We start from the raw sequence: 16,131 nt of genomic DNA, 5'->3' as shown, positions 1-16,131 counted from the left end.
AAATTTTTTTTTCAAGATTTCAAATCTCTGGTGAAATTTTCCATCTTCTACTTTCTTGAGCATAATTGTTATAGCTTTTTAAAAGTCATTCTCTGTTAAACATAGAATTATCATATGCTCTAGCAATCTTACTTCTGGGTGTATACACAAAAGAACGGAAAGAGAGACTACAACATATATTTGTACACCAGTGTTCATAGCAGCATTATCCCAATAGCCAAAAGGTGAAGGCAGTCAAAGTGTCCACTGATACCCGGATATGAACCGATAAACAAAATGTGGTGCATACATACAATGGGATGTTATTCAGCCTTAACAAGGAAGAAAATGACGCATGCTACAACATGGATGAAACTTGAAGACACATTTAACATAATGTGAAGACACATTATGTTAAATGAAATAAGCCAGTCAGTCACAAAAGAACAAATATTGTATGATTCCACTTATGAGATACCTAGAGTAGTCAAACTCATGGAGACTGAAAGTAGAATGGAGGTTATCAGGGGTTGTGGGGAGGGAGAAATGGGGAATTATTAAGGGTATAGATTTTGTTTGAGAAGATGAAAAGTTCTGAAGATGAGTAGTGTTGATGGTTGCACAGCATTGACTTTACTTAGTGCTACTGAACTGTATGCTTAAAAAATGCTTAAAAAGGTAAATTTCATGTTATGTGTATTTTACCAATGTAAAAATAAAAAAAATTTAAAGTCCCAGTCTGATGATTCCACAATTTGAATGACTTATTGTCTCTGTTTCTCTTGATATTTAGTTAGTTGGTCTTTTTTATCCTAAGACCCTGTAATTTTTTATTGACTAGAGGACGTTGTGCATAAAAATTGAAAAGCCCTTGGATGACAGTGTTTTCCTCTGAGGAGGGATACATTTTTTCTCAGCAAGCAGAAAGAATACAGAAAATCACCTTCATTTTTCTGAGGGTGGGTTTTAGGCTTAGTTAGGGACAGTGTATTTATGTTTTGCCCCTATTCCTAAGGGAGAGCTCTTACTCTTGGGAGTGGACATTCTGGGCCTCACCTGAAGACCTGCTGGGGTGCTTACAAAGCCCTTCCACCTTGCTGGACTTGAACTCCAACCCTTGCCTCCTCAGCATCAAGGGGCTGTTGATGTCTCTGCTCATCTCTATAGTTTCCCAACTTCTGGAGTTTTCCTCCCTGGGTTTCTTGGAGTTTCCGCCTGCTCACATGTGGTCAGGAGTTGGCAAATGTCTCAAAGGGGTAATTGCACATAGATCTTTGGACTCACTTCTCAGCAGTTTCCTTCTTCTCCAGGATCTTTACTCCTCAGGTCTCAGCCATTTGACATCCCTGAACACCAATCTACAATCCCGTCCTCAGCTCAGACGTGAATTTGACCCCTTTCCCCCAACACTTCCCATAAGACTTAGCAAAGCCTTTGGGTAAAAAGCCTGGGTGAATGTAGAACTTACTTCTCTAGGCTTCCTTCCCTCAGGTCTCATAGCCTCTCATCAGTTCTGCCTGCTTCAGTAGCTCTCCAATGCCTTCAAACAGTAGTTTTGTGTATTTTGTCTATTGTTTACTGTTATTTTCAGCAGGAGGGTTCTTCTGATGCAAGCTACTCTGTGGTGTCTGGAACCAAAAGTCTCCATAATCTCGTCTCAAAATCCTAACTCAACCTGCCTCTTATTTAATTTTAAATGTTCTTTTGCTTTTACTTATTTTATTTTTTTAATTGACTTGAATATTTTGGTTTTATGTATAGTTTTGGTCCCTCTGCTTATTAAACTCCAGGCAGGAAGTGTTTTACGGAGAACAATAGTGAAGACAGAACATATTCAAAGCAACGGAAGCAGTTTGCGTTTCACTTTGTTCTTCATCAGCCTTCACAGTTTCCCTAATTAGACCCTCCTAGTGCCATTCAACATCATTCGCCAGCAGCCAAGCACCCGAATTTAAAAACTACATGCCAAAATGTAACGCCTCACCTTCAGATACCTGTATGGCCATGAAAATTATTCTACTGTATTTCTGAGATTGTTATTAAAATGTTATTTTTCTGGGGTTATAGACAAACTATCAGTTTAGAATCTTGGTCTTAATGATACTATGGGTGTCATAAATTTTCTTGCTATTTGTTTTGATTTGACTGTACATATTTCTTTTTTTTTTTGACTGTACATATTTCTATACTAATATATCCAGAGTAGGTAAGTATATGAAACTAGTAATTATTCAACTAAACAAAGCAAACACAAATTGGGTGATGATTATATATGATTACATACAAGAATTATGTGATACACTGTAGGAGCCCCAAATATTATTTCATCAGAGTTCTACATATTTACATAACTGTGAATAGTTACAAGTAATTGGCTACAATATAAGGTACTAAAAATAAAACTAGATAAAAATCATTATGTGTACATTTATAAGCCAAATAGTAATACTGAATGCTAACAACACAATAAAGTAAGTATGGTTATTGTTTCCATATTACAAATGAGAAAACTGAAGTACAATGAGGTTAAATAATTTGTCCAAGCTCCCAAAATTTCCAAGTAGAATTCTAATCCAGGTCTCTTTGATCCCCAAGATAAGTGTTGTCATAGAGGAACAAAGTGCTATAAGAGACTAGAAGAAGGAAATTATTTCCCTTTTGGATGATGAAATAAGGTATCAAAGTGAATACAGCATGTAAGTTGGGCATCTTCGGATGACTGGTATTTCCACAGGTGGATAAAAGTGAAAAGGCATTCTTGGCTAATGAATATGCATGAGAAATATGCACAGAAAAATTGTTTCAGGAGTTATAATTGTTCTAGAAGGGCTGGAACATAAACGGCATGTAAGGATATTGGGTAAGATAAAGCCTGAAAGATCCCAACCAGAGTGTAAAAACTTTCCAACACTTAGTGGCAAAATTTTATCATCACATAATATCTGTGGATCAGGAACCTGGGCATTGCTTAGCTAGGTGCCTCTGGAATGCCAAACACTAGAAAGTCACTGAAACTTCTTCTTACTCATCACCCACATCCATTGTCAAATCACTATAAGGAGTTTAATTATTAGCATTTTTCTCTCTAATGAAATATTATCTTATCTTACACTTGTCAGTATCTCAAATTCTATGGAAAAAGACAGAATGTTTGTGGTAGGTTCTGGGAGAACAGTTTGAAAACAAGGTTGTAGACAGAGCCAGTTCATGGGGTTAAGGAGTAAACAGGTGGTTAAGAAACATTTTTGAAATGTAACACATATTTTATTTTACAAGTGAAGCCAGATATCTAGTTATCAATATGTCTTATTGCTTAATGACTTATATTGCTTAATGACTTATAACAATATTCTTTTAATTTTGGTTCCTTTACAAATAATGTCAATCTCTGGAAATTTTACTATTTGAATTTCAAAATGTATGTTGACCTGTTCACTGAAAATGTATAGAATACAAAATGGTAATTTCTCTTTTGCTCCTGATTCTTATAATATAGGAGAGGTTTTACCTAAAAAAATTTTTAAAAAGTAATTCATCTAATAATATACTCTTAACCTCCCTTTAAGCATTTCCAAAACTTATCTAACACCTTATCTCATTTTTTGTCATCACTGAGACTGTGACTATGCTAGATTTCTTGGTACCTTGTTTTCCTCTGAGTTCTCTGTGGCCACACAAAGAGAGTGACAAACACACTGTTTGTCAGCAGGATAACAAAGCCACTGTATATGGCTGGCATTTCTCTAGGATTTGGTGACTATATATTTCAACATACATTGTAATCATATGGTGATTCTTCACTCCCACATGGCAATTCATCCAAGGAACTTTGGTTAAATGCCTTATTTCATGTTTCACGAGGTTTTCTTGGTTATTACTCAATTTAACTTGAGTTAGGCCAAGACACCAACAGGTGAAATAACTGAGTTAAGTTCACTCAGTGAATCTTAACCTCAAACTGCATCTGATAACTGCCCTTTGGAGATGGTTCTGTCCTAAGCACCACAGGTCCAAACCTTGGTCTCATATAACGAAGGTGCCACACATCAGAAGACATGTGTAGTCTAATTTCACTTGCCTGAGACCTTTTTTTTTGTTTTAAAAAAAGGAACTAAATCTCTGCATTCTTGAGTGTTGATATCAAGATTAATTTTTCTGGGAATCCCACTAAACCCCTTTCTGATGAAGTTTCTTGTACATAGACCAGAAATGTTGTCAGCAGTCATACCATCCCTTTCCTGCCTCCCTAGATTAAATACAGTCAATTGAGATGAGATATGTGACAAGGCTTTGAACCCAAAGAGGGAACAGTATAAATGTGAGGTGCTGCTTCCGTGATTGCTAGTACCACTCTTATCTTATTGACAGAATAGGCAGCATGATAGAGAATGCAGAAGACACTGGATGAATCCTGGGCCCAACAGATACAGCTGTGGAATGTTGGGCAACTCCCTTAACAACTCTTATTTGTTTCTTGACCAGAAAAGTAGAATTGTACTCCTCATCTTCCTACCTGCCAGAGCTCTTATGAGTATCAGGGAGGTCACATACATGAACACATTTTACAAACAATAAAGGGCCAAATGGTAACAGTGGTTTTGAATCTAACAACCATTATAATGATACTGTCAGAACCTCCTCCCTTCTTCCAATTCCAAACCACCTGGAAGACCTACAGGAAAGGCAAAGCTAAAATCATGAAACCATCCAAAAAATGTGTGAAGTCACAGATGAAAATAAATTATTAACTCCTTTAACCTTGTCTATGTCAAATCATGCCTAAGTTATTTTCTACAATAAGATAATCAGGCACAGGTAGAAGAGTGCTTTTAGGAAGTTCTCTTTTTCTATCTCATTTGAAAATGTTCAGTTTTAACAATCACTAGTAAAAGGATTTTGGTTTTGGTAAAGCCACATTTTCCCCTTAAGGTGACTGTACTTCTAGCCCATTAGGAAGCCAGAATAAATTAAAAGTAAGGCCTAAAAATATTTTCAATGGGATATCCTCCATTGGCTATGGAATACCACCCTTCCCCTCCACCTTCATTAACACTCCACAAACATGGGGGAATATCTGCTCAGGCTCTGAACTGAGACACTAACCCTCCTAGAAGACAACTATTTCCACCCAAACAACTGGTCCTCCTTGCCTTCTTGTCAGCACCATGCGCTGAGGGAGACTGTGTTTGGTCTCTTAATCAGGCCTTGCTGACGGGCTGACATCACCACAAACGTTTTCACTTAACTCTTTGGCAACAGTTAAATCCTTGCCAAAGACCAGTCAGTAAGTCAGAAAGCGTTGTGAGAGAGAGGCTAGGGGAGTCGGGAGTGTGACTGTCAGCTAGCAGTCTGTGGTGATGACAGCAGGGAAATCTAGGAGCTGAAACTGTTTTAAAGGTCACTCTGTGGCAGAACAAAAGGCCTCTGATTTAGAAAAGGAAACAGAACTCTGGCCCATGTAAGCCCTGGGATGCCGCCCTCTGAGCACTTTGCAAATTCATCATCTGCTCTCTGATTGTGAAGGCTGGGGAGGAACTGTTACTTTACAACCCAGTAGAGCCTCGGCCAGCAACCGTGTGGCTTAGCAGTGGTACGGGATAATCCGGTAAGATAGAAATGCCAAATAGTGTATCCATGACCCAACCGCCTGGTGTTTTTAAAGATATTGAAATAAGTCACCACCTGTTCTTCTTTGGTATTCTTTCTCCTTATCCTTTATCCTTTACTTCTCAACTTTGAAGTGCTAAATAATCTAAATTTAAAGTTCTTAACTACATAGGATAACATTTCTGTAAAAAGAGATTACATATATTTGGTGACTAAAAATTATGAATATTCATACGTGGAAGCTAAAAAAGTTGATCTCATGGAAGCAGAGATTAGAATAAAGGTTACCAGAGGCTGGAAAAAGCAGTGAGAAGGGGAGGATAGTTAGAGGTGGGTGAAAGGGCTGGGCATGATGGCTCACACCTGTAATTCCAGCACTTTGGGAGGTTGAGGTCAGGAGTTTGAGACCACCAGCCTGGCCAACATGGTGAAATCCTGTCTCTACTAAAAATATAAAAAATTAGTCAGGCGTGGTGGTGGGCGCCTGTAATGCCAACTTCTCGAAAGGCTGAGGCAGGAGAATTGCCTGAACCTGGGTGGTGGTGGGGGGGTCGGGGAGCGAGGTTGCACTGAGCCAAGATTGTGCCACTGTACTCCAGCCTAAAGTGACAGAGCAAGACTCAGTCTTAAAAAAAAAAAAAAAGGTGTGTTTATGGACACAAAATTACAGCTAGGTGGGATGAATAAATTCTAGTGCTCTATAGCACTATAGGATGACTATAGCTAACAATAACATATACTCTCAGATAGCTAGGAGAGATTTTTAATATTTCTAATACAATAAATGTTTGAGGTGATGGATTTGTTAATTACTTTGATTTCATCACTATACATTACATGTATTGAAGTATCACTATATACCCCAATCTGTACAATTATGTTAATTTAAAAAATCAATTAAAAATGTATGAATATGACATACTAAAGTTAACAAACCATTTTTAAAAGGAACACAGATCCTTTGAGAATAACAGTAATATGTCCATGCCTCAATTAAGATAATCTCTTCTCACATTTTCTTTCCAAATCAGGAGAAGACTTGTAAGAAGAAAATGTCTTCACCCTATGGAAGCCATATTCTAGATGCAGGTCCATCACTTGTAAGTCATGCCAGATAAATTTGCTATCGTTTACTCTCCAAATTCTAACCTATTCTATTATTTATTTCTTGTCCCCCAACCCACGCCTTTTTTTTTCTAGCTAAAGCAGAAACTTGCTGTAGCATCATTAAAAATCCTAAGCAGGCCATGGCTGAACTTGGGCAATGTGGGAGCAAGACCTGCTGGGACTCTCTGCTTTCCTTGTCATCACCATATAAAAACAAGGGAGCACTCAAGGGAGGCTCAGTGGGTACCAGGAAGGGCTCTTTGCCAAAACAAAAGGAAGGGGAGTAAAGGCAGTCAAGGCACCACTTACAGAACTCATCGCAAAAGTCACAGCGCACATTTGGTACCTACAATAAAAGGAACTCACTTGGGCAAACCAGACTTACAAACTCAATCAACACCCAATAATCAACACAAAATGAATCCGCATGGCAGATATCTGCTCAGGGGTCTAAGATATAGACCTCATCTGAGTGAAGACTCAGCTGGATGTGAACTACACTGGATGTAAAGTCTGATAACGGCAGCCAGCCCCAGGATCAGGAAACAGTGATGCCAGAACCATCTTCCACATTCCAACTTGGCAATGCTGGGTGGATGAGTTGGTTTCTGTTAGATGGTGTAGGAGAGTTGAGAGGAGAGAGAAAAAGCAGCGGCAACTACTGGGCTTCATGTAGTTGGAATTTCCTAAGTTGAAAGTTTAGGAGGAGGATGCTGATTGGTCAAATAATTACATTCCCATCATGGGAAGAGTCTTCTGTTGTCTCTTCAAATCAACACTCCCCCCCACACTTCCACATAAGGGTGAGGGACAATTTCCAGAGACGATTTTTCTCAGGGGGTTTTCTACAGGGACACGTCTATTTTCAGACAGACTATTTTCATGGCTTTAAAACCAGCCAGCCATGTTAGATTAGGTAAACCACTTTTTGAAAAATAGACCCACTAAGACACCGAATTGAGCCAAAGACCTTGGAGTGAGTCCACTGATAAAAAGAAAATGTCCAAATCTTACTAAGTTGTAGAGCTGTAGGCGTCCCACTTCCTTTGTCTGTATCACAAGCCACTCATTCCCCTTCTTAATGAAAACAAGAGGGAGTGATTATACCTCCTGGGGCTGTGCCATTTGTGCCGTCTGAAAGGCACTTAAATGAGTGGCACATTATCTCACACATCTGGAGTTTACCAAATTAGCCAATTATGCTCAAGCTCATAAAACGAAGCCTTAAATGTCATTTAACTAGAAAATATTATAATCACCAAGTGGTCTGATTGTAAGATGATACTTAGGGCAGCATCAGTGGTTACAGAAAACAAATCATGAAACAAAACACAGTTCGAATACCCCCCAAATGCAACCACATATTTTCTATAGCAATACTTTCTGAAGAATACCATATTTCTGAAGGCACCAGCAATCAACATGTTTCTCATTTGAAGCTAAGCTTAATCTGACCTAGTTGTTTCCTAGTTATTAGCTTTGAGCAAACCAATGACCAAGAATTTTGTACAGAAGAGAACTAAGCAACAAACAGGATGAAAATCGACGGACTGAAAACCATGAACTTATCTGAAATACGGAGCTAATTACAAAGGATGGGATAATGATTAGATTGAGTCTTGAGTTGCCAGAGCTTTGTAGTGTTGCCTCAGAATCACCAAGATTTGCTTGACTGCACATATACTGGTCTCAGAGCTTTTGTACATTACTTGAAGAAAGAGACAAAGCTGCTTTAAGTTGCTGTGCGATTTGAGGCTAGGAATATCAAAGACTTCAGAATAGCCATTTAAAAATTAGCCATTTATAGCCTTTATTTCCATATTGTCTTCTTTCCAGCCAATAAATAACAAAATTTGATCTTCAGTGCAAGATCACATGCAGTCTATGGAAAAACCACGGTTATAACTGCATGGCTTTGGGTAAGTCATTTAACTTCTCTGATCTTCAGTTACCTTATATGAAGCATGGGCTTGAGGATGCTATGTTGTGTTAATAGTGCTGTGCTGAGAAAAACATATGAAAAAAATATCATAGCATAGTTCACGGTATGCTGAAGAAAATAAATATAGTTTTATGCCTTTCTCTACCTTGAATCAGAATCTCTTTCTGATTCAAGATCACCAGAATATCTTGAGTTCTGTTGAACTCCTGTTTTGCCTAATTTCAGGAAGAATGGCCATTCAAGCACTTTCAGAGGAGGCAGGGTGGGAGTAGGGATGGGGAGACTGTCCGGGGTTTACATTGACATAATGTATTGTCCCCTCACCCATCTGTGAACATTTCAATCCCTCTTTTTAAAGGAACAACAAGTACAAAAGATACTAGGCAGACTTTCATAAGATGCTCCGAGGTAAAGGGAAGTGGGGTGTGATGCATGGACACATGGTAAATAGAGATACCAGCCACTGTTTGCCTGGTGAGTTTACAAAATGAACCCTGTTGGTTTTAAAGGCAGCTAATTAACTAGGCTATATCTTTATGTCTCCTGGGCTCACTTTATTACAGTAGATGGACCTATTATTAGTTTATTTCTTCTTTTTTTTTTTTTTTGAGTCGGGGTTTCGCTCGTTACCCAGGCTGGAGTACAATGGCGCAATCTTGGCTCACCGCAACCTCCGCCTCCTGGGTTCAGGCAATTCTCCTGCCTCAGCCTCCTGAGTAGCTGGGATTACAGGCACACATCACCATGCCCAGCTAATTTTTTGTATTTTTAGTAGAGATGGGGTTTCACCATGTTGACCAGGATGGTCTCGATCTCTTGACCTCATGATTCACCTGCCTTGGCCTCCCAAAGTGCTGGGATTACAGGCGTGAGCCACCGCAGATGAAAAATTGTGGTGATGATGAAGGTACTCTCAACAGTAATATTTCTCTAATGTCTTCATTTTCTATGAGTTCTCTCTTCTGTATTAGAGAAACAGCCTATTTGGTAAAAATTAGCTAAGTATGAGGATTCCATATAATAGAATTCCTTACTTTGAATTTGGAATGCCTCTCTTTGTAAGCTTTAACTTCACTTTTGTAAAGCTGTGTTTCATAAGACATGCTTTTTATTAAAAAAGTTTTAATAAAAAGTACAATGTATCTATGCTTTTTAAGGAGAAAAAGAATGTTAGAAATAGCGAAGAGATTTGGATTCATGGGGTTTAGCTACTGTCTCTTGAAAGCAAGTGAATTTTGAGTAGAGAGGTGAGGAATTGCATCTCTAAGAATGGTGGAGATAACCATCTCACTTTCTTACACTAGGGAAATGGGAGATCTGTGCAGATTTTAAGTGTATTAACAGACTTTAATGTTTTTAAATGACATTAAATGACGAGCTCTTGAAACCTTTAACTTGGAGGAAATAGGAAAATCCAGGAGAGGTGAATTCTCCTATGTCAGTAGTCAAAATTGATGAGTGCTATCCTCCCTGCAGGCCACAGGCCAAACTGGCCTCTATGCACCTGAGTGAAAAAGACAACATCTTGAAAATGAGCGACTGTAAAAACTTAATAAGAAAGTCAAAAGGAACTTATTTGACTAGGAGGAAAAAAATTAACATAGCATGTGTTAAAAGGCTTTTTTCTTTTCTTTCTCTTTTGTTTTGTTTTTTTTCTTTCATTTAACCCAAGGCTATGAAATGCTCTTGCTCTGTATAAAAAATATCAGGGAGCTTTTTATTTTGTATTTTTACAAATATTTCCATCTTTAAGACTAGAGTGCTCTGGCTTTTGGCTAACAACATGTCCAGATCTAAAGGCATCACAGGAAGAATGGCAATTTGCTCTAGAAGCAATTATACATACAGTATAGAAAAAGGCCAATTTTACTATGCAGGGACCACACATACTGTATGTTTGTTATATTATTTGATATCAAAGCAGAAGCAGAGACATCAAATTCTTCCTAAAACACACACGAATTGAAGAGCTTGGCTAAGGAACTGCCATATCCAATTTAGAGATATCTGTTACAGCTCACAGATCTCAGTAATGTTGACATTACTGTTGTACAGGAAAAGGATACTTTCATTGGCTACATAATACACTATGATTTCCTTAACTTTCTTATCATAATATAAAGGTTTACGTTATCAGTGTAGGGCATTTAAGTACTACATTACCAGAGTAATAGCTGGAGGAACTTGTTGACTTTTGTCACTAGGTGACCTCAAAATATTTAATCAAACATCAAGATCATTATCATAACCTCAGAGAGGGTAGTCTATAGAAGAATTATTGTCTCTGTTTCATTTTGCATCATTATGATGTTGGTGTGATGACTTTTGTTCATTTGTTTAGCGTACTTACTGAGTGTCTCTACGCAGTGCCAAACACAAGTATAAGGAATGCAGAGCTAATTGGGACATGATCCTTAGGAAATATATTCTTTGGTGGGAAAGGGGAGATAGACAGAAAATGAGCTTCATAAACAGGATAGTGCATGCTATATTTTATATATCATTTGTAGAGAAAGAAAAGAGTGGGGAAATAATTTAGCATATGATATAGAAAAGAGTCAGGGAGGATAAAACATGAAGTCATTTTTAAATGAAGAAGGATAGTTTGTAGGGGAGGGTTGGGGATAGGGTCCTCCAGGAATAGGGAAAAGCATGGAAAAGCCCTGAGAAAGTGAGAGACCAGGCTGCAAACCATCTGCTATTCCTAGAGCAGATCTGAGTATGAAGAAGGACCATACCAGGAAAGCTCTGCACACCATGATAAGAAGTTTGAACTTCATACCATGAAGTATATTTTTATATATTTACCAAATATTCTGAAGATAAATTATTCTAAAATAATTAAAACAGTATGACACTGGTATAGCTAGAGATAGATGAATGAATAAGACAGAATAGGAAATGGACAATCAAAATAGAAAATTAGAGGGTGAATATGTAGAAGTTTAATATGTGAAAAAGGCAGCATTGGCTGAGCGTGGTGGCTCATGCCTGGTAATCCCAGCACTTTGGGTGGTTGAGGTGGGTAGATCACTTGAGATTAGGAGTTTGAAACCATGAAATCAGTACATACTTTTTGGAAGGTAATTTTTCAACATCTCTCATATAAAACATGCATAATCATTTGATCCTGTACGTCCATAGCTAGCAATGTACTTTATTGAATTAATATATTAAAACCATAAAAACAAAAAAGTTATGAAAATATATAATACACAAATATATCAATATATACTATATATTAAAATATATAAATACATGAACACACAAATGTGCAAAGATAGTATAACAATATTTATTGCACTATTGTTTGCAATAGCAAGAATTTGGAAACAACCTACAGGTCTACCATAGAGTTTAATTTCATAAATTGCAGCATATAGATAAATAAATTACTATGTTGTTAAAGAGAATATATTGGCATGGAAAGATATCCATAGTATAAGTTTAACTGAAATAAATAATTGGCAGAATAGTATTTATAGTGTAATCTGGCAAGAGAGGTAGTGATCTACAGCAGTTAAGAGCATGGGCTTTAGGGTCAAGCAGACCTAGATTTGAATCCCAGCTCCATTACTCACCTGAAATGTGAAACTTACTGACTTCTCTGAGTTTTGGTTTGTTTATCTGTTTAACTGAAATGGAACCCAACAGAACCTACATCATAAAGTTGTAAGGAAAATCCCTACTACATAATAGAAGCTAAATATACACTAGTTATTATTATTGTTGTTACATTTTTGAAAGATTTTTATTTTCAACCAATTTTCTTATAAAATCAGCTTCCAAAAGCAAATATAATATTCTTTGAAAACTTATATTGGATACAGTTTTTAACTGAATCTACACATTGAAGATAATTTTAGCCTATGTAAACAAATATTCTAATTTATCTGACCATTTAATAGATAAGATAATAAATTGGATGTATCAATTTATTTTTAAAGATAGTCTTGCTGTCGTCCAGGCTGGAGTGCAGTGGCGCAATCCTAACTCACTGCAACCTCCTCCTCTTGGGCTCAAGTAATCCTCCCACCTCAGCCTCCCAAGTAGCTGGAACTACAGGTGTCAGCCACTGCTCCCAGCCTTGATGCATTAGTTTTTGATACAGATCTGTTTTATTTGCATGTTGATAAACTAGAGTGTGAATGGGGAATGAATTTGGACATTATATTTTAGTACCAAAATAAAGAACTGTTGAGTTTAGTTAGCCCCAGTCATAGAAACTTTAAAAAGCCCTAGTGGCATAAATTAAGAATTATCCTCTAGTCATTAAACTAGTTATTAATATATTCTTGTGGTAGTTACCATTATATGTATGTGTGTATGTATGTGTATATGTGTAGATGTATATATATATATGCAGTTTTCAATCACATCATTAGGAAAAACATGACAAAGTAGAAAGGTACCCTTTTAAGTATTTTGCCCCTATTAAGACTAGGAAAATAAACCATTCAAAATGAGAAGACATATTAAGTAAAAACACATTAAAATGTGACTATATGAAGAATATACATACCCTTCCACTTGGAAAATCATTCGAAAACTGTCTCCCAAGCTTTTATAACTGTTTGGATCAGTTGCACATCTCTGAATCTGAAACCTAGAAGCAAAATTAAACCAAAAAAATCCAAGTTAAATATTTTGCCAAATGGCTTTTCTCATTTTTCAAAGTCTTAGAAGCTCAGCTTTTCAGATTAATCTAGAATATTCTGCTTTGGTATGAATTTTATTCATTTATTAGCCTTATACAATCTTTATCTTATTTTTATAGCCATTAAAATTATATTTCTCTGTACTTTAATGAAATCTATAAAAAAATTTTCATCTATTTCTTAACCAGGCAGATTTTCCCTGAGGCATTTATGCTTTTTCCTTTTGTGAAAAGCATACACAGATATCGTGGATTGTTTTAATGTAGAATTCAGAAATCTGAAGATGCATATGAAACAAGCCAGTGGTGGTATTTCTTATCTTAATGAGAATTCCTTGATGACAATTTAGTACAAAGGTTCAGAATCCACTAGAAACGTAAACAAGTTTACAAGAAAAAAACAACCCCATCAAAAAGTGGGCACAGGATATGAACAGACACTTATCAAAAGAAGACATTTATGTGGCCAACAAACATGAAAAAAAGCTCATCATCACTGGTCATTAGAGAACTGCAAATCAAAACCACAATGAGATACCATTTCATACCAGGTAGAATGGCAATTATTAAAAACTCAGGAAACAACAGATGCTAGAGAGGATGTGGAGAAATAGGAAGGCTTTTACATTGTTGGCAGGAGTGTAAATTAGTTCAACCATTGTGGAAGACAGTGTGGTGATTCCTCAAGAATCTAGAACTAGAAATACCATTTGACCCAGCAATCCCATTACTGGGGTATATGCCCCGAAAATTATAAATCATTCTACTATAAAGATACATGCACATGTATGTTTACTGCAGCACTATTTACAATAGCAAAGACTTGGAACCAACCCAAATGCCCATGATGATAGACTGGATAAAGAAAATGTAGTACATATATACCATGGAATACTATGCAGCAATAAAAAAGAATGAGTTCATGTCTTTTGCAGGGACATGGATGAAGCTGGAAGCCATCATTCTCAGCAAACTAACACAGAAACAGAAAACCAAACACCTCATGTTCTCACTAATAAGTAAGAGCTGAGTAATGAGAACACATGGATACAGGAGGGGGAACATCACACACAGGGGCCTGTCAGGGGCTGAAGGGGCAAGGGGCAGGAGAGCATTAGGAAAAATATCTAATGCATATGGAGCCTAAAACCTAGATGATGGGTTGATAGGTGCAGCAAACCACCATGGCACATGTATACCTATGCAACAAACCTGTACGTTCTGCACATGTACCCCAGAACTCAAAGTGAAATAAAAGAAAATACAGAGTAGGTAATAGGGCCTAACTTTGATCCTGATAGTAAATTTGGGATTCATTCTGGCAGGCAGGGGTCTGCACTTAAAGCAAGAGTTGGGGTTGTATATTGAGGTCGTATTACTCTACAGTTTACTATCACTACTCCATGATAGAACAAGGTTGATCATTCTGGATAGTTCAGGCTATCCCGACTTTCACAGAAGCACAGTGCCCTATATATACTTAGAGCTCAATAAACATGCATCTCATTTTTGAAAGTTAAATTCTTTTTTCTTCTTTTTGCATATGATCATGCATCTCCGAACTCTTAGCACTCCAAATGTGGCAGTTTACAGTACAAGGGCTTATCTTTTTGTTTTGTATTTGTTCTGGAGTTTGTCTTAAAGAGGCTTATGACAAGTACTCCCATTTCTCCCATACCTGAGCTGTTCTGTATTCTTTGGGTTCTTTAGCCTGCCTATTCCTTGTGCTTTACTTTATTGTTCCTGTTGTAACTTAGGGCTCTTCTTCCTTCTGTGGGAGGGAATTCCCGCCACAGTTATCACCAAAATTTTACCTGGTTTTTAAAAATAGCTTTTCAAAAACATTTCTGATGTTATTTAGTTCAAAATGATTTTTGTAGGTCATTGGCTTGATGATATGGCCACAACGTCTACTTCTAAGAATAACATATTTTATAATTCTAGGCCTCAGGGCATTATGCTGCAAACTGACACATATCAGACAGAAGAATGAAAGTACTGCTTCGACTGAAGCAGTTGGGCATATGGCCAGAGTGAGTGTGGGATAATACTGAAAAGCAAAGCAAGGCTGGAATTACGTTTGGTTTGGTAAAGTAGAAAGTTGCTACATATGTTTGTGCAAGAGAGTACTGTTCAGAGAAGGGGAGTTCAATCTTCTAGCAGAGTTCTTTGCAATACAAATCTCTAAATGAATATCTATTGACAGACTGGATGGATTAGAATGGGGGTATGGCAGGAAGAACAATTAGGAAGGAGCTACAATGGTTTGGGTAAGAAATAATGATGCTAGAGTATAAATAAAGAGAGCAGAAATATAATGAAAGGGGCAAGCTTGTTGGGTAGTCGTTTTCTCCTTAATTTTTAAAAATGACACATTTAACATATTCTCCTTTTTTTTTTTTTGTGACAGAGTCTTGCTCTGTTCCCAGGGTGGAGTGCAGTGGTATGATCACAGCTTATAGCATCTTTGAACTCCTGGGCTCAAGCTCAAGGGATCTTCCCACCTCAGCCTCCGGAGCTGGGACTATAGGCATGTACCAACACGCCTGGCTAATTTTTACAATTTTCTTATAGATGCGGGCCTCCTCTTCTTGCCCAGGCTGGTCTGGAACTTCTGGGCTCAAGCAATCCTCCCGCCTCGGTCACTCAAAGTGCTGGGGTTACAGGCATGAGCCACTGACCCTAGACAACAAATAACTTTGAAACATACAGAGCAATTTCTAAAATATAACTTTGGCTCTAGTTCAAATAAGAATATTCATTTCTGTATTTGCATATTTGTAACCCATATTCATTGCTGAGTATAAAACCCTTCCTTACATCTTGTTTGTAAAACCAG

General features: G+C 37.4%; 1 protein-coding gene across 6 annotated transcripts in view; it reads right to left on the bottom strand.

Moving 5' to 3' along the window:
* The window catches only part of SLC25A21 (solute carrier family 25 member 21), a 503,455-nt gene that overhangs the window by 120,630 nt on the left and 366,694 nt on the right, over positions 1 to 16,131 (bottom strand). For all 6 annotated transcript variants that reach the window (XM_032242677.1, XM_032242681.1, XM_032242678.1 and 3 more), the window contains exon 3: positions 13,158 to 13,241. In XM_032242677.1, coding sequence (XP_032098568.1) covers positions 13,158 to 13,241 — 84 coding nt within the window. The remainder of the gene's footprint in view (positions 1 to 13,157; positions 13,242 to 16,131) is intronic.

This window comes from Sapajus apella, unplaced genomic scaffold (genome assembly GCF_009761245.1).
Source record: "Sapajus apella isolate SASKATOON/1434 unplaced genomic scaffold, GSC_monkey_1.0 scaffold50, whole genome shotgun sequence".
NCBI classification, from domain to species: Eukaryota; Metazoa; Chordata; class Mammalia; order Primates; family Cebidae; genus Sapajus; species Sapajus apella.
The sequence above is the reverse complement of the archived record's forward strand: the minus strand, read 5'-3'. Positions and strand labels throughout refer to the sequence as shown.